The sequence below is a fragment of the Narcine bancroftii genome, chromosome 3 (genome assembly GCF_036971445.1).
Source record: "Narcine bancroftii isolate sNarBan1 chromosome 3, sNarBan1.hap1, whole genome shotgun sequence".
In the NCBI taxonomy this organism is placed as follows: Eukaryota; Metazoa; Chordata; class Chondrichthyes; order Torpediniformes; family Narcinidae; genus Narcine; species Narcine bancroftii.
The window spans coordinates 99,619,875-99,644,651 of record NC_091471.1 but is presented as its reverse complement, the minus strand read 5'-3'; the positions used below and the strand labels follow the sequence as shown (position 1 = coordinate 99,644,651).

Genomic DNA, 24,777 nt, shown 5'->3' with positions numbered 1-24,777 from the left:
GATTGATTCATTTTCAAACAATAATTTCAGGTTGAATACCTTCAAAGAACTAACTGCGATTTGGAAAAGCAGATGAAGGAACTTCTGGAGAAAAAAAGTGAGGCAACAAATGAGGTTGTAAACCTGAGCACTAAAAACGAGCACTTATGTAATGAATTGAATGAGATCGACCATTTGGCACAGCAATTGGAACGGGATAAAGAAATTGCTTTAGAAATTGCTGATAAAGAAATTCAGGAAGCAAAGGTACTAATATATAAATATATATATACTGTATACATTTGAATTGATGTCCACATTCAAAAAATCAAGCTCTTAATATTTTGCACATTCATTAATGCACTTAAGTCTTGTTAAATTTTTGAATAGCAGAAGAAAACTTAAAACAATACACTGAATTCTAAACTAAGATGGTGTATTATTTTGTACATTGTTTATAAACTGAAGCTTGGAGTTTTCAATTTGAATTCCTTGTTATCCCTGCGTTTGAGGAATATTAAAGGCTGCCATCTACAGAAATGTAATTTAATTATTCTGCTCAGTAACTTATTTCACAAATGCCTTTAATCCTTATTTTTTAGTTTAGAAATTTAATTTATTGTCCAGATAGTATGCAGTAAATTATTCAGTTCCTGATTACCACATGCCTTTTGATGATTTACAAGGTACAGGATGGGAAGTTTATGGAATGCTCTTGATTTATCTAAATAAGTAAATTTGCAAAAATATGATCATAAACCAGCTAGAGCACTGATTGGCACCCCATCCACCACTTTGTGAAGATGCCCTGTAAACAGGAAGAAGTGATTAAAGTGGTGGAGGAATGGACCATGGTATTGAGGTGGATTTTCCTTTTCAGAATATTTGAAGGGAGTGCAGGTGTATTGGTGGCAACGTCTTGCTGAGACTAACAGAAATGGTGACAGGTGATCAATAGAATTTGGAAATTGGTTGAATGAAAACTGAGTTGCAGGATTGATAGAAGTGCAGGTAAGAGTGGGTTGCCCTTTGATATGGGAGGACATAATATGTACATTGTAGAATGTGTGTGACAATAAACTCATCATCATTGTTGCTTAGAGAGGATATTCTCAGATCATTCTGTGAGGTTATGTGAACTTGGAAACGAGAAAGGAATGATTGGTGGGACTGTATAGCCACGCTCCCCCCAAAAAAATCGTACTCATAATCAATAGGGTTTAGAGGTGCAGATGTGTAGGGAGATTACAGATAGCTGAATGACTAATGTGATATTCCTGGGAAATTTCAAATTCCCCAATATTGACTGGGGCATCCATAGTGCAAAGGGCTTGGACAGGATGGAATTTATTTAGTGTTCAAAAAAGTTTTCTAAATCAATATATAGAAGACCATACTAGAGAGGGTGCAGCACTAGGTCTCCAGAAGGGGAGCATTTTGAGACCAGCAACCATAATTTTATTAGTTTTAAAATTGTTATAGCAAAAGATAGGTGCACATGTCAATTCCTAAATTGTGGCAAGGCCAGTTTTGGTAAGAACTTGCAGAGGCAACTTGCAGGAAAAGGGATGGCTGGCAAGCGGGAAGTTTTTAAAAGTGAGATAGCAAGAGTTCAGGGACAGCTCGTTCCTGTTCAGGTGTAAGCAAGTTTGGGGATCCTTGAATGAAGAGGGATGTTCAGGCTCTGGTCAGGGAAAAGAAGAAGCCATACATCAGATCTTGGCAGTCCATATCAAGTGAATCCCTTGGCCTCTTTAAGAAGTGTAGGAGTGCACTTGAGGAAAATCAAGATGGCAAAAACAGGATATGAGATAGATCTGGCAGGCGGGGGGAAGGAAGATCCCAAGAGATTCCACAGATCTATTAAGAGTTAAAAGGATAGCTGGAGAGAGAATTGGTCCAATTAAAGTTCTGCATAGATATCTTTGTGTTGAGCTACTGGAGGTGGGTGAAGTAAATATTTCTCATGCCTGAGGTAGATCCTGGATGCTAACTAATTGAAACAATTGTGTTGTGATATACATGTTATTAGGGAGGAGGTGTTGACAGTGTTGAAATGCAATAAAATGGATAAATCGTGACCAACTGTGACCTTGTGGGAAACCAGAGAAGAAATTGCAGAGGGCCTTGGAGAGAGAGTTGCATCCTCTTTAACCACTGATGATGTTTCAGAAGACTGTAAGGTAGCTAATGCTTTGCCATTATTTAAAAATGGCAACCAAGGAACGACAGGCCGGTGAACCAGATGCCAGTATGGGAAGGTTGCTGGATGGCATTCTGAGGGACAGGATCTACCAGCATTTGGATAGACAGGGACTGATTAGAGAGTCAGCATAGCACTGTGCAGGGGAAATCATTTTTCACAAATCTGGTAGAGGTTTTTTTGAAGAGGTGACCAAGAAGATTGATGAGACAGTGGGTGTTGTCCATCATAATCTTTGAAAGGTCTTGTATTGACTGGAGGTTTAGATCACATGGGATCCAAAGAAAGCTCATCAATTGGATTCAAAACTGGCTTGGAGGAAAGAATCAGAGAATGGTAGTGGAGGGTTGGCCCTGTGGCTGGAGGTCTGTTTGCAATTGTGTCCCGCAGGGTTGTCTATTTGTAACTCTGTCATCCAAATTGTTAATAAAGATTAAATTTGCTGATGACATCAAAATAGGTGGTTAATGGACAATGAGGAAATATATCCAAGTTTATAAGTGTCAGTTAGGAATTTAACTCATATGTGAGGTGTGGTATTTTGGTCTAACCTAGGATAGATTATTCTACAACTAAAAGGCATAAATTTAATGTGAGGGGGGAGATTTAAGAGGGATTTGAGGAGTATCTTATTCACTCTGAGGGTAGTCCATATCCAGAACAGACTTCCAGAGGAAACTACAGAAGCGAAAATTATTTTTGACATTCAAAGAACATTTGGACAGCGATGTGGAAAGGGAGGGTTGAGATAGATGTGGCCTATACAGGAAAATGGGTCCAGACCAGAATACCAACTTGCCAAAGAGTTTATTCTGTGCAGCATGGCTCCGACTCTGTAAAAAGGAACATTCAGGGTTTAAGGAGGGAAGGGATAGGAAAAAATACAGATCCTGCATCTTGTGAGCTCCCCATTTGTTGACAAATAAAGGTTTTGGAAGCATTTTGTGAAGAAATGGATCATAAAGGCAAATTAATGTATTTAAAAAAAAAAATGTGAAATGAGATTATCAAGATAGCTGTGTGATTCATAAAACTTATCATTGACTGATAGCGACCTCCAGAAATGGGGAAGGTGGGAAACGGAAGAGATGGAATTGGGCAACTGTTTCATTACGAAGTGTGCTGTCATTTATTCAAATCTCACATGGATGTTTAACAGATGAACTATCAATGTGTGGAACTTGAATCAATTGCTGTAGTTTAGAGAATCGAAGTTGGATAATTATTGGATTTTTCTAAGATTACTTTTAGACCAGTATGTTGGACATTTTGCAGCTGATCTCTATTTGTTTGATATTTTATCATGGAAAATCAATTGGCATTTTAATTGTCCACTGAGAGTTTCATGAGATGTATTTATTTACTATTTTTAGGATGAAACCAAGAGGCAGTATAGAGAAATAGAGGAGCTTCAAGAAAAATTAGCTCAATTCAGGGTTGTAAGTTGGTTTCCTCTCTATTATAAAAACAAAATGCTATATAAAATATGTTATGATTGATGTTCCAAATTGTGTTTACTATTATTATTTTACACAAAGTTGAGGTTATTTTCTCTTATTTCGTGAGAAATATTGATATAAGGTAGCTTTAATAAAACTATTTATTTAAACCCATCTGGAACAATGTTGCATTGAGGTGTTTTTATGCAAAATTTGATATCAAGTCAAATAAAGAGATATTAAGGCTGATAACTGAAGCCTTTATCAAAGGTAGGAATACTTTAAAGGAAAAAAAAATTATTGGGGGCAGTGGAGTTTGGGGAGGAAATTTCATAGCTTGAAGGCTTGATAGCAGAAAATATGATTGGAACAATTAGATTCAGTGTTTAAAATTAAGGCAATGGATTGGAGAAGCACAGATTAATTATAGTATTTGGGCTAGACTAGTTCACAGAGATAGAAAAGAGCAAATAAAGACAGGAAATTCTAGGAACAATCAAAAGGTCATTCAATTGAAAACAGAATTAATGTTTCAGCTTGAAGACTTTGTTAGAACTAGGAAATAGGTAAAACGAGTTAGCTTTAAGTTGCAAAGAGGGTGGTGAATGGAGGGATAAGACAAAGGAAAATATATGATAAGGAGAGGTCTGGATTGCCTTGGATATGAACTGTAAATTAGACTATCCAATAAATCAGTTAATTAGGGATGTTAGAGAAAATGAACCAAGCAACATAAAAGCTAAAGAAATGAGAGTCCGTGATATCTCGGATCGAGTTCTCAGTATTTTCAGGCGGTGAGCAGCTAGATGTTGTGGTCCATGTAGGGACCAATGGCGTGGGTAGGAAGGATGAGGAGATCTTGCAAAAAGAGTTTAGGGAGTTTGGAGCAAAGTTGAAGGACGGGACCACCAGGGTTGTTACGTGCTAGTGAGGCTAGAAATAGGGAGTTAATGCAGCTAAATATATGGCTAAAGAGATGGTACAGGTGGGGGGGGGCTTCATGTTTCTGGACAATTGGGCACTGTCCAGGTAATGTGGGACCTGTTCCAATGGGACACTTTGCACCTGAACTGGAGGGGGACCAACATTCTCTCAGGTAAGTTTGTTAGTGTTGCTCCAGGGGTTTAGAATAGATTGGCAGGGGGATGAGAACCCCTGGATGTTAGAGTAGATCGTGAACCAGAGTGTTGGAGGAGGATAAAGATCATGTGAGGACTGCATATATAGACAAATCAAAGATTTGTACTTGAAAGTAATGTTCTCAGGTCTATTTATTTCAATGCAAGGAGTATTGTCGGGAAGGCAGACGAGTTTAGAGCGTGGATTGGCTCATGGGATTACAACATTATTCTGTTAGTGAGGCTTGGTTACAAGAGGGGTAGGAGTGGCATTGCTAATTAGGAAAAATATCACATCTGTGCTTAGCTTTCTACATATTGAGTGGGATTCCCGTACTGTAAAAGGGTTGGAAGGCTTGGAGTTTTGGATCCATTGACCATAATGTCATTAGTTTCAAGTTAATTATGGATAAGGATAGGTCTGGTCCTCAAGTTGAGATTCTAATTGGAGAAAGGCCAATTTTGTGGAAATGAGAAATTAACTAGGAAGAGTGGATTGGGATAAATTGTTTTTCAGCAAGGATAAGTTCAGTAAATGGAAATTCTTTAAAGGTGACATTTTGAGAGTGCAGAGTTTGCATGTTCGTCTCAGGATTAAAGGAAAAGTTAACAGGCATAGGGAACCTTGGTTTTCAAGGGATATTAGAAATCTGGTTAAGAGGAAGAGGGAGGTGTATACCAAGTATTGGCACCTATGAACAAATGAGGTACTAGAAAATGTAAGAAAATATTTAAGAAGAAATCAGGAAGCCAAAAAGAAGACATGGGGTTGCTTTGGTAAATAATGTGAAGGTAAGGATTTCTACAAGTAATTTAAGAGTAAAAAGAGAGTAAAGGACAAAATTGGTCCCCTAGAAGTTCAGAGTAGTCATCTTTGTGTGGAGCCCAACAAGATGGGGGAGATCTTAAACAGTTTTTTGCATCAGTATTTACTCAGGACACTAGCATAATATATAAGGAAGGAAAGGAAACAAGCTGTAGTGACATGGAACATATAGAGATTAAAGAGGAGGAGGTGCTTGCTGCATTACAGAGAATAAAAGTAGATAAATCTCCTGGGCCTGACATGATATTACCTCGGACCTTGAGGGAGACTAGTGTAGAAATTGCAGGGATCCTGTCAGAAATATTTAAAATGTCCTTAACCATGGGTGAAGTGCCAGAGGATTTGAGGGTGCTAATGTTATTCTGTTGTTTAAAAAAGGCTCTAAAAATAAACCAGGAAATTACAGGCTGGTGAGCCTAATGTCAGTAGCAGGTAAATTATTGGAGGGTGTCCTGAGAAATCAGATATATAAGTGTTGGGAATGCCAAGGGCTGATTAAGGACAGTTAGCATGGCTTTGTGTAGGTTGTGTTTAATGAATCTTAGTTTTTCGAGGAGGTTATCAAGAAAGTTGATGAAGGAAAGGCTGTGGATGTTGTCCACATAGACTTTTGTAAGGCCTTTGACAAGGTCCAACGTGGTAAGTTAGTTCAGAAGGTTCAGACACTATATATCCATGGAGAGGTTGTAAAATGCATTCAAAATTGGTTGAATGGGAGAAGACAGAGAGGTAGCAGATGATTGCTTCTCAGACTGGAGGCCTGTGATTAGTTGTGTGGCTCAGAGATCGGTGCTGGGACCTTTTTTGTCTATATCTGATCTGGATGATAATGTGGGAAATTGGATCAGCAAGTTTGCTGATGACACTAAAATTGAAAGCATTGTGGACAGTGAGGAAGGCTATCAAAGCTTGCAGAGGGATCTGTACCAACTGGAAAAATGGGATAGAAAATGGCAGATGGAATTTAATGTGTGAGGTGTTGCATTTTGGAAGGACAAACCAAGGTAAGACATAGTAAATGGTAGGGCACTGCAAAATGTGAGGAGGAACAAAGGGATCTGGGAATACAGATACATAATTCACAGGTACACAGGGTTGTAAAGAAAACTTTGGCATTTAGGTCTTCATAAATCAAAGTATTGAGTACAGGAGTTGGGATATTATGGTGAGGTTGTATAGGCATTGATGAGGCCAAATTTGGAGTATTACATGCAGCTCTGGTTGCCACACTACAGGAAGGATATCAGTAAGACTGAAAGAACGCAGAGAAGATTTACTAGGATGTTACCAGGTCTTCAGGAGTTGAGTTACAGGGAATTATTAAACAGGTTTGGACTTTATTCCTTGGAACATAGAAGGATGAGGGGAGATTTGATGGCAGTTTACAAAATTATGAGGGGTATAGACAATGTAAGTGTGAGTAGGCTCTTTCCACTTTGATTAGGAGAGATAAATATGAGAGGACATGACTTTAGGGTGAAAGGGGGAAAGGTTTAGGGGGAGCTTCCTCACTCAGAAAGTGGTGGGAGTGTGGAACGAGCTGCTATTTGACGTTGTAAATGTGCACACACTTACGTTTGAGCAATAAATTAGATAGATATGTGGATGGGGGAGGTCTGGAGGGTTATGGAATGGGTACAGGTCAGTGAGATTAGCAGAATGATGTTTTGACACAGACTAGAAAGGCCAAATGGCCTGTTTTCTGTGCTGTAAAGTATTCTGTTCTATGGAGGGCAATTAGAAAGTAAGAACACTAAAAGTAAATGTTGCAAAATGCAAAGTTGTGGGATATGCTTAGCAGGTCAGGCTGTGTTAATGGAGAGAGACCATCAGTAATTTTTGGTTTACCATTCATGTTTGTTTGATTTATTTGGATACAGTACTGTTTTCTTTACCTACATTCCACTGAAGCCTGGCTTGGGTTCCAGAAGATTGCTGCTCCAGACTTAATTTCAGCCTAGACACAAACGTAAGAAAGAATATAAAAGGTGAAGTGAGAGTAATTGTACTTGAAATCAGGACAGCATTTTGCATTGTATGGCAACAAAGAGCTGCAGTAAAATTGGGTTGATGAAAATCATTAGGAGTCATTTATGTTTTTTTTACACTGTTGCTGCATTCCAGAAAATTATTTCCATTTTCCCGCAACGCATGCTGGGTAAAATGCTTGGAACGGGAACGAGGGTGCTATTTCCGTTCCAACACTTTACCTCCTAGACCAATAGTCATTTTACCAGAATTCCTGTAGTGTAAACTGCACTGCCGGTTTTCCAGGACCAAGTCGGGTCAAAGTTTATTATGTACCATAATTTTCTTAGTATATTTGTAATTTTTTGTGCTTCCTGTCCTCTCCCGCAGTCTGCTGTCCTGGCAGTCCGCTGCATAGTCTTTCCTGCAGCCTGCTGTCTGCACTCTCCTGTAGCTCACTGTCCCCACTCTGTCCTGGGGATTGGCTGCCTGCTCTGTTGCTGTGGGTCACTAACCCTAACAAGAACCCCACATCTAACCAGAACCCCACATCTAACCAGAACCCCACGCCTAACCCTAACCAGAACCCCACACCTAACCCGAATCCCACACCTAATCCTAAGGAGTGAATATAAGGTCATCCACTATTGCTGACAAAAAACTTGCCCAAGGACATATCAAAATGCACAACTGATCCCACTAAGAGCTAGAAACAGGCACAGGGTAATGAAAGTATAGGCCAACCAAAATTGGCAGTTTATAATGACCCAGAATCTCTGAGACAGGAGGCCAGTGAATGCAAGAGGGATGATTATCCTGCTGCCTGCATATTGACACACTAACCCTAACCCTAGATTTGACACTAGGCAATCACAAAACATTATTCCTAAACTCCTTTATACGTAGTGCATATATGTCTTATTAAATTGTGTGTGTTTTTCCCCACGCTCCTTTATACATTGTGTGTGTATGTGTTTTATTCCCACACTTTCTATTAATTGTGTGTTAATAAAAGTAATGTTTAATAGCATCTTTGTCTCCAGACTTGTGTTTGATGGACCTGACACTTTCTCAAAGCAATGACCAGTGCGGGGACTGACAGTATTACTGTCACTAGGCCCTTTCAAGGTGCTTTATAAAATGGGGTTAACCGGGCAATTTTCCTGGTTAGCGCCCCACTCGCAAGGCAGCATGAAAGGGTCCGACACAGTTAGCAATGTCCAAAATCAACCAAATCCCCGCCTTACCTTGGAGGTAGTCAGGGAACCCATTAATACTCACCAAGGTCACGTCCTCCCGTGGCTTGAAAGCGAAAATGGTTGACTCAGTTACTCTGCGCACTGGTGTCATAGGGAATCCCTGGCAGAAGGGGAGGGAGGAGTCCCCACGATCGGCAGAGCCGGGGTGGATATGTTGTGATTGGCGGGCCAGGTGAGGGTGCCATGATAGGGGGGCCGGAGGGGTCGGCTGCCATGGAGGGTGGGCGGGAGCAATTGACAGCTGGTGGGGGAGACTTGCCGATAGTTTGCATGACGCGTCGTTTAACACGTCATCGCAGGGGCAGGACCCCCCTTTTGATTGCCGGATTGGTAATTTACTAGGTTGATCTTACACTAGCTTGAAAGGTGCTTGGAGCACCATCAACCCATTCAATGCACCTGGATCCCAGGAGGGCTACCCTGATGCGGCAGTTTAAAAGTGCCTACTATTAATCACCATTATCACCCTAATTTCAACCTGGCATAAAACCAGGGGAATGTTTTTGAGCCATTTTTTTGGAAAAAAGATGTGGGCCTAACCTACTGTCAAATACAGTACAGGTATGTTATACGTGACATTAGACACAGACACCAACACTGTTGAAAAGACGACCCATCCCTTGTTCACAGAATACCAGTATGCTAATTGAGATTTGCAGTTTTGATCGTTCCTTTGTGAACGACCATTGCCGGGATATCAGAGACTCTTCTTAATGGTAAAATTCCATGAAGTCTGTTTAAAAATCATAATTGTTAATGATCAAAGAGCCCCTGGTTACTCGAAAACCCAACCTAAGCACATAATGCTGCATGGAGTTATTGTACCTGAGATCCTAGTGGGGGTCAAACTGGGAGGTCTGAAAACTGAGTTGGAAACCACATGTCACAAGATGGTGGCAGAACCATTCAGAGAGCTATCCCCTCCACTAACACCATAGCTTTTTTCTCTCTGGCTTCCAGCCATATCCACCTTGACCTCTTCTCCTTCCCCTGGCCCTTCTCCCTCCTCCCGCTATCCTTTTATTCACATGCCTTACTACTTTTTGCTCATACGTTGACGAAGGTCTCAGGCCCTCAATGTTGGTTATACATCTTTGCTTTCTATGTGTGTTGTGCGACTTGCTGAGTTTCTTCAGCACTTTTATGTATTAAACTTTAAGTTGATTTCCTTACTCTTAGTCTGAACCTGTGATGGTAACTTTTTCAAATTTCTTACAACGACATCATGGAAGAAAGACCTGTAAAGGCTGATAATTGTCAAGAAACATTTATGCCATATATGTGAAGAGCAGTAGTTACCTTCAACATGTGAGAGACATTGCTGTTACTGAATTCTCCCAAATCAATATTCTGTCGTTACTGTTGGCCAGAAACGTAACCTGACAAAATACATAAAAAAACAGTGGTTATCAGAGCAGGCCAAATTAAGTAATTCACTCCCTGATCCCTGGATCTTTTCCTTCATCAAAGATGAACATTTTGACTTTGATGGACACTTGCCATGTTCTTGAATAATTATTCTTCATAGTACAGTAAAATCCCCATTATCCAGCATTCAATCAACTGGAAACTCAAACAACTGGCAAAAAAAAAATCAGAGGAAATAAATAAATAAATAATTTGAATGAATAAGAATAAAGTTTTAAGTAAAAGTTTAAATTAAAATTTTAAATTCTAAAAGTAAATGTTCTCTGAAGCAATACACAACCCCTTGGGAGCAAACGTTTAGCCAGTGGAGCTCCCTAGTCATTCCCCACCCACAGCAGTTGTTTGAATAAAGTTGTGTTCGAATAAAATGGCAGCACCCAGGATGAAGAGCCGGTCGATATCGCTCGCCGCTGCAGAGACTCTCCAAAGGTGTCTCCTTATCCCTGTTTAGTGGGAGTCTATATCTTTATTAGTATTAGGTATATTAGTAAGTCTTTATCTGTAAACCTGCGGGAGTGAGGGGTTAATTATGACAGTGGCACGGTTAGTGTAGTGGGTAGCACATCACTGTAAGAGCGGCAGCAACTGGGGTTCGAATTTAAATTTTATAAGTTACGGGTATTACTTGATTAAAGTGAACTTTACATAATTAAAGATGACAATGCTGATTTTTTTTGGGATTACTTTAAATTTTGCACTGCCTTTTATCTTTTAAACAATATATTCTTAAAATGTAGGTGCATTAGGCATTGTTAGAGTGAGTCTCAGTCAACCAAAAAATTTGCATTTCCAGCATGTGCTATCCCCTTGCTTGCTGGATAATGGGGATTTTTTTTGTATTTCCAAATGGACTTTTCCTTGTGCTCATCAATGCTGAATAATTTATTCAAACTTTTGCTGCAACTTGGAAGATACTGAAAAATAAACTTCCGGGGGAATCTCATTGGTTCAAACAGCATCTGTGACAGCAGAGGGATGTCATGTGTCTAGCTGGGACCCTGCATCAGGACGGAGAGTTTAGAAGGCAGATGACCATTATAAAGAGGTAAGAGGCAGGCTTGAGTCAGGAATTGGCAGGTGATAGGTAAATAATGATGAGGGGAGTTATGCACAGTTGGAGCCCAGTCGATGGAGATGGAGACAGAGGCTAGAAGTAATGTGGAGACAACAAAGAGCTACAGATTCTTTAAAGTCTAAGTTCTGGTTTAAACCTCAAATATCTCGGCTTCAGCATGCTGCTTGGTCCACTGAATTCCTCTAATAGATATTTTTGCTGTTTCCCGACCAAGTTCCTCATCTCCGCCTTGAGAACTGACATTTCCAGTGAATAGTTTGTTTTCTTATTTCCAGGATGAAATCAAGAAACAGCATAGAGAATTGGAAGGATTTGAAGAAACAATTGCTAGACTGACCAGAGTAAGTCATCTTTTCATTGTAAACTAATGCAATTTAAAGTCCTGAGATTTGGAGTTGTGAGAGTCTTGCATCCTAAATTTATTAAGTAAATACAGTACAACTCCAGTTATCTGAAATGGTCGGGACCAGGCCTATGTCAGATAAACTTTTTTTTTTGGATAACCGGTCATTTTTAAAAAAAGCCTAGTAACAACAAATCATTTGTAACAGTGTTTAAACAACCACAACCAACAAAGGAAGGCTTTTTAAGCATTAAAATAATGTTTAATTCTCCCTAATAAATTGCTTATTGCCGCCAATCACCAAGATCCTTGCTCCTGCCAGGAGCCTAACGTCCTCACTGCTGCCGGGAGCCCGCTCTCCTTGATGACGCTGGGACAAGGGATTCTTCTGACCGCTTGCAGCTGGGTGACAGTGACACATGGTTTGAGAGGGAGAATTAGAGAGCTAAGTCAATAGGGGAAGGTAAAGAAGCAATGAAAAGAGAAAGGGGAGGGAGTTACCTGAAACGAGGACAATCAATGTTCCCATTTCATGTCCAGTGATTTTTCTTTTCCAACTTGTGAGGCTGAAAAAATTTTAGATAAGTGAAGATTCTGATTTGGTTTGGATAGCCTCATTATTCCAAATTTTTTTTAAAAAATTCGGATAAATGAGTATTTTGGAGAATCCGATTTCGGGTAATCGGAGTTGTACTGTATAGTTCTAAATGGTTGACTGTGCATTTGTATGATCAGGAAAGATTATCTAGAGATGCTTCAATTTGGGAGTAGCAAGCAGTTATTTTATTTTGTGAATTAATAGAAGGGGAGCATATTTTAAACATTCACTTATGACCTTGATAAACGTAATTTTCAAAGAATCCTAGAACATTAAGATAACACATTAGCCATGTTAGGTTTTTCCAAATAATGTCTGCCTATCCTAACAATATCGCTGATTATGCACACTGATTTTCCACCTCGTTTTTCATGGAATGATACAACATTCAATCAGAACAATTCTGACCCAACTCATACTTGCTTTCTAAGACCTCCATAGGAGGAACAAATCCTCATATTCTGTCTAGGCACTCTCCCCCTCCGCTGACTGACTCATTCCCTCTCCCTCATCACAGCTTTTTTCGCGTCTACCCTCCTTTTTTATTCAGACATCAGCCTGATTTTTGGTCATGCCTTGACAAAGGTCTCAGGCCCAAAATTTTGGTCACCTCTTACTTCTTATAGATGCTGCATGACCTGCTGTGTTTCTCCAGTACTTTTGTGCATTCACTACAATCATACCATGGGCATACTTTCCTGTTCATTAGTAATTGTAATGCTTTAATGAAGGCCATGATGAAATTCTTATAACTAGTTATTGGTAAAAGCATTGCATTCTTTTTCTACATGTTTAATCATCTTGTTCCAGGAATTGACTGTATCACATAATAATTACAGCAAGGTTCAAGAAGAGCTGCAATGTAAATCCAAAGAAAATCAAACACTTCATGATTTGTTAAATCAAATAAAGAAGGAAAAGCAAAGGCTGCTTGAACGAGTTGATGAACAAGTAGCATCAGGTAGATATAGATCTAAAATAAACATTGAGGTGTCACTTTCCTAATACGGTCTTCACATCTGTAATAGGAATATTACATTCAGAAGTGAAATGTTTATTAAGCATTTCTTCTAGTATGTTTTGTGTTGTGTATGTCATTAAAATTGGAGATCTTTGGATGCTGAGGTGGAATGCCAAAAGGTATTGATGGACTGTTACGAAACTCTTGGATTCATTAAAGTTTAGTTCTCTCCAAAACAGATGTGAAGCTTGCCACCTGACCTGTTTTTACAAAATGCTAAATTGCCAGCTTGATATAAACTACCAATCCTACATCAAACCCAAGCTTGCTAGGAGCAGATGAGGGTACGTAACTCGATTTGTAGTGCCATCTTCCAAGACATGTACAGCAATCTTCCAAGATTTGTACAGCAATTCATTCTTCCCCCACACAATTAACACATGGAATAATCTTCACCCTACCATACTCACCCAGTTAAATTTAAGAGTTCTTATTCAAAAATCTCCTTCTTAAGCATACCCTAATGAGCAAAAATTCCAAGCAAATTGAATGAGGGGCGGGGGTGGGTGGCAGTGAGCAAGTGGCCTGTCGAGCTCAGCTCAACAGACTGCTCATTCACTGCCACCCACCCCTGCGTCGCATTCAATCTGTTCAGGGAGCTGTGCTCATCAAACAAAGGCTCAGCGTGGAACCTGATCACCAAGGCCCAGTGCTTCACTCAAAGCAAGCGATTATCGTCTGCTCCCCACACTGGTGGGCCTGGGCCCTGACCATTGCCCTCACTTCTCTCTCTCCCACTTTCATGCACCCTTGCGTCCAGGCGCACCTGTCAATCGACCTTTGTATGGTTGGGAGGGTGGGGTGGGGAACCAGCCTGAGCCTCAATGTGCAGCGGGCAGGAGGGTTTCCATTGAGGTGAGTAAAGGTAATACATAAAGCAAAATTTTCCTGAAATCTCACGCTAAAAATTGAGGGGGGTGGGGTCCTATATGCAGGCACATGCGATACTCATTTAGTGAATTTAATCATAATTCCCTGACAGACTAAAATAAATTTATTGTTCATTTTCTAAAAGTATTTGCTGGTTTCACTTAAACTTTATCCTAAGACAGTAATAAAAATAATGGCTCATTTGTCTCCAACTGTGGACATGGAAATTTTCACAGAATCTAGTGTGCGACACAACTTTGGGAAATGATATCCTGGTCTAATAGGTAATGCAAGGAGTGCAGCATTGGTACCATATTTAAGAAGAATGAAGAAAGCTTTGCAATGTGGGAAATTGTCATGAGTTTAGCTGGGGTACACCATTACTCTGGTTGGAGCAGAGTAGTCTCTTTCCTCCTTTAAATTTGAGTTCCTGAAATGGATATGAAGATTGGATCATAAGAAAAGTTGTCAATTGATTGGAATGTTTGTGTCATTTGGACTAACTGATACTTAAGCCATTGATTCTTTTTTCTAACATTTCAACTGGGTGAACAAAATAAATTATATTTGCATATATAGGAGATGGGCAGTGTGACAGAATATAGATATGATTTTGGGAGATAAATTGGGGCAGGGCTTGTTAGTGTAGGTCACGTACAAACACTTTAAAATAGATCTTATTTAAAATACTGGAGCTCTGCTAATGCTAGACATGTCGGGGCCTCAGAGCCTTGAGCACCCAAGAGTCTTCACTAATGGATTGTTGTTTACAAAAAGGCAATAGATGAAAGAGCTTGTCAGAGCCGCCTCTGTCTAGAGGGTAACTTGCTGTTCTAAGAGGGTCATGTGGTTCTACAAGCAGAGAGAGTCATACAGGCTTTCTCTCAGAGAGTGAGAGAAAGATCAGTTCTACAGTGTTACAGCCAGCAACAGCTGCTAGGACTGGAACAGGACAAGCTGGCAAGCTTGGGGAAACCCCATTTGGAAAACTGGTTGTGAGTGATTAGTTCAGCCTGGTCAAAGCCTTTGTGGTTCATGCAAGAGGAGAGGACAGGCTGTCTAATGTTTCACTTGGAATGTTTCGCTTGAAAAGCAGATGCTAAAAGAGGTTATCATCTGGAGAACCCTGAGGGGAAAGTTTCTTCAGCAAGACGTTGAAGTGGCTGATGGAAGTAAATGTACAACAAATCTCTCTCTGAAAACCGACAAGAACCCTCCTGAGCGGGAACCATTTACCTTTCAAACACCAAAGCCTGGTGAACTTTATAAATGTTAAATTCTGTGCACAGTGTAAGAATTACCTGCAACCAGTGAACTTGAAGGAATGAGAAGTGCAATTGGACTGTGAACCAAAGAACTTTTCTGAACTTGCACACATTATATACACGTGTACTTAGAATTAGAAGGGGGTTAAGTTAGGTTAGTTAAGTCAATAGTGATAAGTTAAAATGTGATTCTGTTTTCATGTTTAAAGATAATTAAAAGCAACTTTTGTTTAACCATTTATCTTGGTGAATATTTATTGCTGTTGAGTTTTGGGGTCCTTTGGGCTCGTAGCGTTTTATGGGGACTCGTCCGGGCGGATTGAAAATTGGAGTTTTTGTGATTTATTAGTTGATTGTTTTTTTTATCCAAGCTAATTTAAAGCTTGTGTGTGGAAAAACAGCAGCAATGGATGTTGATACATTTTTGTCACAACCATCACCTGCAGAGCTGCAGATCAAGAGCAAAGAGGAACTGATGGTTATTTCTAAGGCATTAAAACTGACTGAAGTTAAGCATTGGAGGAAAAAAATACAAATGCAGAGGATTAAAGTGAAATATTACATAGGTGAGGAAAAATTTGTTGAGAAAGACTTAGATAATTTTCCAGAGGATAGATCTTTTGAATTGCAATTGGAGAAATTGAGGGTGGAAGAAGAAAGAGAAAAACAGAGGGTGGAAGAAGAAAGAGAAAAGCAGAGGGTGGAAGAAGAAAGAAAAGCGAAGGGTGGAAGAAGACAGAAAAGCGGAAGGTGGAAGAAGAAAAAGAAGAGGCTGAAAAACAGGATTTATGAGGGAGAGGAAGCTGAAAACTGAGGAAATATGAATTGGAGGTAACTGAAAGATGGAGCAAGGAAATTAAAAGGGACAGGCAGTTTCAGAGAAGTTTAAAAAGTGAGAGGGAGATAAGTAAGAGAATTGAGGCTTTCAATCCTGGGGAGAGGTTTTTGGCTAGTAGAGAGGTAAATCTAGTTCATCCTTTTGATGAGGGAGAAGTAGATATATATTTTCAATTTTTTTCAAAAAGTTGCTGAGAGCTCAAGATGGCCAAAAGAAAAATGGTCTCTTATGCTCCAAAGTCTTCTTTCTTTGGCTTGGCTTCGCAAACGAAGATTTATGGAGGGGTAATGTCCACGTCAGCTGCAGGCTCGTTTGTGGCTGACAAGTCTGATGCGGGACAGGCAGACACGGTTGCAGCGGTTGCAAGGGAAAATTGGTTGGTTGGGGTTGGGTGTTGGGTTTTTCCTCCTTTGTCTTTTGTCAGTGAGGTGGGCTCTGCGGTCTTCTTCAAAGGAGGTTGCTGCCCGCCGAACTGTGAGGCGCCAAGATGCACGGTTGGAGGCGATATCAGCCCACTGCCGGTGGTCAATGTGGCAGGCACCAAGAGGTAGTCCTTGTACTTCTTCTTTGGTGCACCTCTGTCACGGTGGCCAGTGGAGAGCTCGCCATATAACACGATCTTGGGAAGGCCATGGTCCTCCATTCTGGAGACGTGACCCACCCAGCGCAGTTGGACCTTCAGCAGCGTGGATTCGATGCTGTCGGCCTCTGCCATCTCGAGTATTTCGATGTTAGGGATGAAGGCGCTCCAATGAATGCTGAGGATGGAGCGGAGACAACGCTGGTGGAAGCGTTCTAGGAGCCGTAGGTGATGCCGGTAGAGGACCCATGATTTGGAGCCAAACAGGAGTGTGGCTATGACAACGGCTCTGTATACGCTAATCTTTGTGAGGTTTTTCAGTTGGTTGTTTTTCCAGACTCTTTTGTGTAGTCTTCCAAAGGCGCTATTTGCCTTGGTGAGTCTGTTGTCTATCTCGTTGTCGATCCTTGCATCCGATGAAATGGTGCAGCCGAGATAGGTAAACTGGTTGACCGTTTTGAGTGCCCGATGGAGATGTGGGGGGTCTGGTAGTTATGGTGGGGAGCTGGCTGATGGAGGGCCTCAGTTTTCTTCAGGCTGACTTCCAGGCCAAACATTTTGGCAGTTTCCGCAAAACACGACGTCAAGCGCTGAAGAGCTGGCTCTGAATGGGCAACTAAAGCGGCATCGTCTGCAAAGAGTAGTTCACGGACAAGTTGCTCTTGTGTCTTGGTGTGAGCTTGCAGGCGTCTCAGATTGAAGAGAATGCCATCCGTGTGTACCGGATGTAAACAGCGTCTTCATTTTTGAGATCTTTCATGGCTTGTTTCAGCATCATGCTGAAGAAGATTGAAAAGAGGGTTGGTGTGAGAACGCAGCCTTGCTTCATGCCATTGTTAATGGAGAAGGGTTCAGAGAGCTCATTGCTGTATCTGACCCGACCTTGTTGGTTTTCGTGCAGTTGGATAACCATGTTGAGGCACTTTGGGGGGCATCCGAGGTGCTCTAGTATTTGCCAAAGCCCTTTCCTGCTCACGGTGTCGAAGGTTTTGTTGAGGTCAACAAAGGTGATGTAGAGTCCTTTGTTTTGTTCTCTGCACTTTTCTTGGAGCTGTCTGAGGGCAAAGACCATGTCAGTAGTTCCTCTGTTTGCGCGAAAGCCGCACTGTGATTCTGGGAGAACATTCTCGGTGACACTAGGTATTATTCTATTTAGGAGAATCCTAGCGAAGATTTTGCCTGCAATGGAGAGCAGCATGATTCCCCTGCAGTTTGAGCAGTCTGATTTCTCGCCTTTGTTTTTGTACAGGGTGATGATGATGACATCACGAAGGTCCTGAGGCAGCTTTCCTTGGTCCCAGCAGAGCTTGAAAAACTCATGCAGTTTGGCATGCAGAGTTTTGCCGCCAGCCTTCCAGACCTCTGGGGGGAATTCCATCCATACCTGCTGCTTTGCCACTTTTCAGTTGTTCAATTGCCTTATATGTCTCTTCCCGGGTGAGGACCTCATCCAGCTCTCGCCTTAGGGGATGTTGAGGGAGCTGGAGCAGGGCAGATTCTTGGACTGAGCGGTTGGCACTGAAAAGAGATTGGAAGTGTTCTGACCATCGGTTGAGGATGGAGATCTTGTCGCTGAGGAGGACTTTGCCGTCTGAGCTGCGCAGCGGGCTTTGGACCTGAGGTAAGGGGCCGTACACTGCCTTTAGAGCCTCGTAAAACCCCCTGAAGTCGCCAATGTCCGCGCTGAGTTGGGTTCGTTTGGCGAGGCTAGTCCACCACTCATTTTGGATCTCCTGGAGTTTGCGCTGAAGATGGCTGCATGCGCGACGGAAGGCTCGTTTCTTCTCTTACCAGGACGGCTTTGCAAGGTGAGCCTGGTGGGCAACTCGCTTCTTTGCCAGCAGCTCCTGGATTTCCTGGTTGTTTTCGTCGAACCAGTCCTTGTTTTTCCTGGAGGAGAAGCCCAGTACCTCTTCAGTGGATTGCAGTATGGTAGTCTTCAGCTGATCCCAGATGATTTCAGGGGATGAGTCCGTGAGGCGGATTGCATCCTCGAGCTTTGCTTTGAGGTTTGCCTGGAAGTTTCCTCTCACTTCGTCTGACTGCAGGTTTCCAACATTGAACCTCTTTCTGGGGTCTTTACTGTTCCTGGACCTTGGCTTGAAGTGAAGGTTGAGCTTGCAGCGAACCAGCCAGTGGTCAGTGTGGCATTCCGCGCTGGGCACGACCCTGGTGTGGAGCACATCACGTTTGTCTCCAAAGTATATTGAAAGGAAAAGCACAAATTGCATTCTCTAGTTTGACAACAAAGCAAGTGGCAAATTATGATACTGTTAAACAAACAGTATTGAAAGCTTATGAGTTGATTCCAGAAGCATATAGACAAAAATTTAGTTGTTTGGTGAAAACATGGCATCAATCTTGTATGGATTTTGCTCTGGGGAAAAAAAAGTAAGTTTTGACTGTTGGTGCACCTCAAACGGATAATGATTTTGACAGGTTGAGAGAATTGATGATAATTGAAGACATTAAAAGGTGTGTTCCAAATTAGATTAAATTATACCTGGATGAGAGAGACGTGTGGACGTGGAGGCAAACAGCTAGATTAGTGGACATATTTGCTCTAATTCACCAAAATCCATTTCAGAATAGTAGGCCTGTTCAAAGAGTTAATGTAGAACAGATTAATAAGTCTGTTCAGAGGGATAATGTAGAGCAGATTAATAAGTCTGTTCAGAGGGTTAATGTGGAACAGATTAATAAGTCTGTTCAGAGGGTTAATGTAGAGCAGATTAATAAGTCTGTTCAGAGTGTTAATGTGGAACAAATTAATAAGTCTGTTCAGAGGGTTAATGTGCAACAGATTAATAAGTCTGTTCAGAGGGTTAATGTAGAGCAGATTAATAAGTCTGTTCAGAGGGTTAATGTAGAGCAGATTAATAAGTCTGTTCAGAGGGTTAATGTAGAGCAGATTAATGTCTGTTTAGAGGGTTAATGTGCAACAGATTAATAAGTCTGTTCAGAGGGTTAATGTGGAACAGATTAATGTCTGTTCAGAGGGTTAATGTGGAACAGATTAATAAGTCTGTTCAGAGGGTTAATGTGGAACAGATTAATGTCTGTTCAGAGGGTTAATGTGGAACAGATTAATAAGTCTGTTCAGAGGGTTAATGTGCAACAGATTAATGTCTGTTCAGAGGGTTAATGTGGAACAGATTAATAAGTCTGTTCAGAGGGTTAATGTGGAACAGATTAATGTCTGTTCAGAGGGTTAATGTGCAACAGATTAATAAGTCTGTTCAGAGGGTTAATGTGGAACAGATTAATAAGTCTGTTCAGAGGGTTAATGTGGAACAGATTAATAAGTCTGTTCAGAGGGTTAATGTGGAACAGATTAATAAGTCTGTTCAGAGGGTTAATGTGGAACAGATTAATAAGCCTAAAATTAAGTCTGGAAAGAATGTTAAGAGAAAAGATGAAGGTAAGGTGGGAAAGGACAACTTCTGGATTTGTATGTCATTTTTGTAAGAAACTTGGTCATGTGATTGTGAATTGTCTAGTATTGGAAAAGAAAGGAGAAAAGGAGGTTTTACCAGGAAGCATGTATTCAAACAGTTGAATTTCAGGAGAGCAGATGTTCCAAACCTGGTAAGGGTGTCATGGATGTTTTCAAATCTGTTGTGTCAGAGAGCTTGGTTTCAGTAAAGGAGGCAGAATGACAGGTTCCAATTAAAATTCTTAGAGATACTGAGTCACTATTGTTGGAAAATGTTTTAACTCTTAATTAGAAGACTGACACAGGAAGACTGACACAGGCAAGACAACTTTGATTAAAGGTGTTGGAGGTGAGATGGATTCAATATCTCTTCACAATATAGTGCTAAATTCAGAATTAGTTAAAGGACCTGTTATAGTAGGAGTAATTTTAAATTTACCCATGCAGGGTGTCTCGTTTTTATTAGGGAATGATTTGGCGGAGGATAAAGTTGGGTCAGTTTTGAGATTAACAAATCAGCCTAGTAAGGATGAGGTTGAAGAGGATTGTGAGATATATCCTGCATGTGCTGTAACAAGGTCTTTGTCTAAGAAAATGATAAGAGCTGAGGAAGATACCATTGATAGAGACTTTCCCAGTGCTTCTGAAGTAGTTTTGAAAGACTTAAGGGACAAAACAGGAGATTAAAGAAATGGCTTGTGGAGATTACTTGAAGGTTGAATTGTTAATGAAACCTTATTATGAGGGTAAGGGTAGTAGAGAACAATCTGTATCAGAGATGTTAGTTGTTGACAGGGTTGAGGAAGTTAAGGATAATAAGATTATGGAAACAGAATCTTGTGAGAGTAACCTTAAAGAAACCATGGTTCCTGTGCGCCTGTCTAACTCAGCAATTGTGTAAATATTTGGAGGAAAAGTTAGGCCATCTTAAGTCACAAGAACAGATGCAGTTGAAAGAATTAATTTTGAAATGTACATCAGTGACTTATCTTGATGTAAATGTAGGAAAAGCAAATCCCATAAAACCACCCATATAGAATAAACATTCAAAAGAGTAAAATCATGGATCAGCAGGTGGAATATACGTTGAGAAATGATATTATTAGACCTTCAAACTCAGATTGGAGTTCTCCTTGTATTCTGGTTTGGAAACCAGATGGAACTGTTGGGTTCTGTACAGATTATAGGAAGGTTAATTCAGTAACTAAAACAGATGGTTGTCCTATTCTGAGAATAGATGACTGTATTGATAAAATTGGCAAAGTTAAATATCTTAGTAAGTTAAGTAATACTTCTCACTATTAAGTTAAAGTGTGATTCTGTTTTCATGTTTAAAGAGAATTAAAAGCTTCTTTTGTTTAAGTAACCATTTATCTTGGTGAATATCTATTGCTACTGGGTTTTGGGATCCTCTATCTTGTGACAGCAGTTTTGAAACAATTCACGTGCTTTGAAAAATAAACATTAATGACGTAAGAAAAGGTACCTTATGCAAAAATTCCTTTTTCAGTTATTCTGATCTTTTTATGCTTTCAACAATAATCAGAACGAGAATTAGTGTTGGAATTGGAACTAATGAGAGCACAGCATGGTATTCGAAAAGGTAACACATCACCATCACGTCTGGACAAATTTGTAAAGACTCTAGAGGAAGAAAGAGATTATTACAAATCTGAAGTAGAATACCTGCAGGATTTGGTATCCGGAAGAAACGGCCCGATTTACTCTCCACGACGTGGACGAAGTCCAACCCGGACTTCCCCTGTGAAGGTACATAACTGCTGATTAGATATTGTTGATACTGTGATGGTTTTAATTTTCAAAAATCTAAAATTATATGGATGTATTTGCATTTTTTTAAACTTTTATCATAAAATACCAGCTACCAGTAAGTAAATTTAGAAATACTTTTTTTTGTACAAAACCTATATTCTCAGTATATCTGAGGATACTTATCAAGGCAACTGATATGTTGTAATTGAAGTTATCATTGCATAATATTCCGGTAGTATTTTGCAATTCAAACTTGGATATACCAATGAATTACAGAATGAAATTGGATACAAATGGTCTTAACAGTTATGTATATGTACTAGTAAAAACACAATGCTGGAGAAACTCAGCAAAGGTTGAGTTTAGGCTTGAGCCCTTCATCAAGGTATGGGAAAAATGTTGGTAGATGTCAAAACAAAAGGGTATGGTTTGGGGGAAGGTGTGGTCGCAACAGCAGGAGGTGATAGGTGAAGGGAGAAGAGGGGACAGTAGCAATCAAGGGGAGGAGAACTGGAAAGTGGGGGGGGGGGGGGAAGAGGAGAGCAGGTTAGCAGAAACTGGAAAAGTCTATGTTAATAACATCTGGCTGGAGAGTGCCCAGACGGAAAATCAGATGGTGTTCTTCCAATTTGCGGCTGGACTTGGTGAGGTAGTACTTAAGGCCATGGACAGACATGTGAATGTGGGAGTGTGACATTCATCCCTCTCAACCAATCGCACCCCTGTGGCTGCAGGAGGTGCCACACTTGCGCCACACCACCTCCCTCACCATAGTCCGGGCCACAAACAGGCCTTCCACTTCACTTGTGTATCCGCAGATCTGATTTACTGCATCTGGTGCTCCCTTTCTGGCCTTTTCTACGTGGAAGAGACTGGGCGCAGATTGGGAGGTCGCTGAGCACCTTCATTTTGTCTGCACCAGAACCATTTTAGTTCTGTGTCACTCTCCCATACTCACATGTTTGTCCATAGCCTTGTATTCTATCCCACCAAGACCACCTGCGAACTGGAGGAACAGCACCTGATTTTCCATCTGGGTACTCTCCAGCCAGTTGGCGTTAACATCAACTTTTCCAGTTTCTGTTAACCTGCTCTCCTCTTCCCCTAACCCCCTTCCCTTCCCCTTTCCAGTTCTCCTCCCTCAGGACCAACGTGGCAAGAGGAGGAGTAAAGGACTCAGGAGCACGCTGAGTTGAGGTGAGTGTGTTTTAAAGGGAGCACAACTCGGGACATTTGTGGCCTTGGACCGATATGGCAAGAGGAGGAGTGAAGGACTATGGAGTGTGGTGAGTGCAGGGAACCAGCTGAGGTGTTTTAAAAGGAACGCAGATTAGGGACTTGGTACAATGCAACCTCAGGACCACCGTGACAAGAGGAGGAGTGGAGGGCTTGGGAGCACAGTGAGTGCTGGGAACCAGCTGAGGTGAGTGTGTTAAAAGGAGCGTGGAGGGCAACTGAAGGGTTAAACAGAGTGTGATTTGTGGAAGTGAATAATTGAGATAGCAGGGACAAATAAAAGGAGGGAAAACGAAAGAGCAGTGGCCAGTGTGTTAGTGGCCCAGTGTAAGAGTGGGACGAAGAGGCTTTGGGAAACAGAGGCTAAGGACGAGCTTGCTTCCAAGGTGTTTTATTTTAAAGTAGGAAAGGTTAATGGAGAAGACAGTTAGGGCATTGGAATACTCAACAGTGCAGGATGTGGGAAATCTGGGACAGCACAATTGTCTCTGATGACTACACGTGCATGAGGTGCATCTAGTGCAGCTTCTGGGAGATCATGTTCTGAAGCTGGAGCTTGAGCTGGATGAACTGTGGATGATTTGGGAGGTAGAGGTAGTTATAGAGTGGGGCTTCAGGGTGACAATCACCCCTAAAAGGCAGGACACAGGTGACTGTTAGGAGCAGGAAGGGGAGAGGCAGACAGTGGCTGTTCTCTTCAACAGCAAGTATACTGTTTTGGATTTTGTTGTTGGGGGGGGGTGGGTGCGGGGATTATCTACCAGGGACAAGTCATAGTGGTCTCGTCTCTGGCGCAGAAACTGGCCTCTCGGCTCAGAAGAGAAGGGGGGAGAAGAGGCTAGCAGAGCAGATAGGAGGTTTAGTGAACAAGATTGAGGCTCCTGGATGGTATGTTGCCTCCCAGGGATATCTGATCGAGTTGATAGCATTTTGAGCCACCAGATGTCATGGTCTTCGTGGGGACCAGTGATATAGATAGGAGTAGGGATGAGGTCCTGAAGAGGGAATATAGGGAAAGAAGTTAAAAAGCAGGACCTCGAGGGTGGTAATCTCAGGATTGCTGCCTGTTCCACACGCCAGAGAGTGTAGGAAGAGGAAGTTGTGGCAGATGAATAAGTGGTTATAAAGAGTTGATGCAGCAGCAGGGGTTCAGATTTCTGGATCATTGGGATCTCTTCTGGGGAAGGTCTGACCTGTACAAAAAGGATAGGCTGTACCTGAACTAGAAGGGGACCAATATTCTGGTGGGCAGGTTTGCTAGTGGTGTTGAGGAGGATTTAAACTAGTTTGGCAGGGGATTAGGAATCAGAATTTGAGTGCAGAGCTTAGGTAGAAGGACAAAAGCTCTGAGTTGGAGAGGAAGGATAGGCAGGGGCAAACCATAAAGATAGCCAGTTAGAGGGTTTGAAATGAGCCCATTTCAATGTTCGGAGTATTAGGAATGAAGGGGCTGAACAGAGCATGGATCAGTACATGGAACTACAGTTAGAATGCAATTCATTTATCCATGGAATTACTTATA

At 41.2% G+C, this 24,777-nt stretch overlaps 1 protein-coding gene across 10 annotated transcripts in view; it reads left to right on the top strand.

The window, feature by feature from the left end:
- Positions 1 to 24,777, top strand: part of cep135 (centrosomal protein 135) — a 166,309-nt gene that overhangs the window by 60,452 nt on the left and 81,080 nt on the right. For 9 of the 10 annotated variants that reach the window (XM_069924624.1, XM_069924619.1, XM_069924620.1 and 6 more), the window contains 5 exons: positions 31 to 246; positions 3,556 to 3,621; positions 11,571 to 11,636; positions 13,047 to 13,197; positions 21,793 to 22,016. In XM_069924624.1, the coding sequence (XP_069780725.1) occupies positions 31 to 246; positions 3,556 to 3,621; positions 11,571 to 11,636; positions 13,047 to 13,197; positions 21,793 to 22,016 (723 nt within the window). The remainder of the gene's footprint in view (positions 1 to 30; positions 247 to 3,555; positions 3,622 to 11,570; positions 11,637 to 13,046; positions 13,198 to 21,792; positions 22,017 to 24,777) is intronic. The other variant, XM_069924623.1, reaches the window with a different exon arrangement.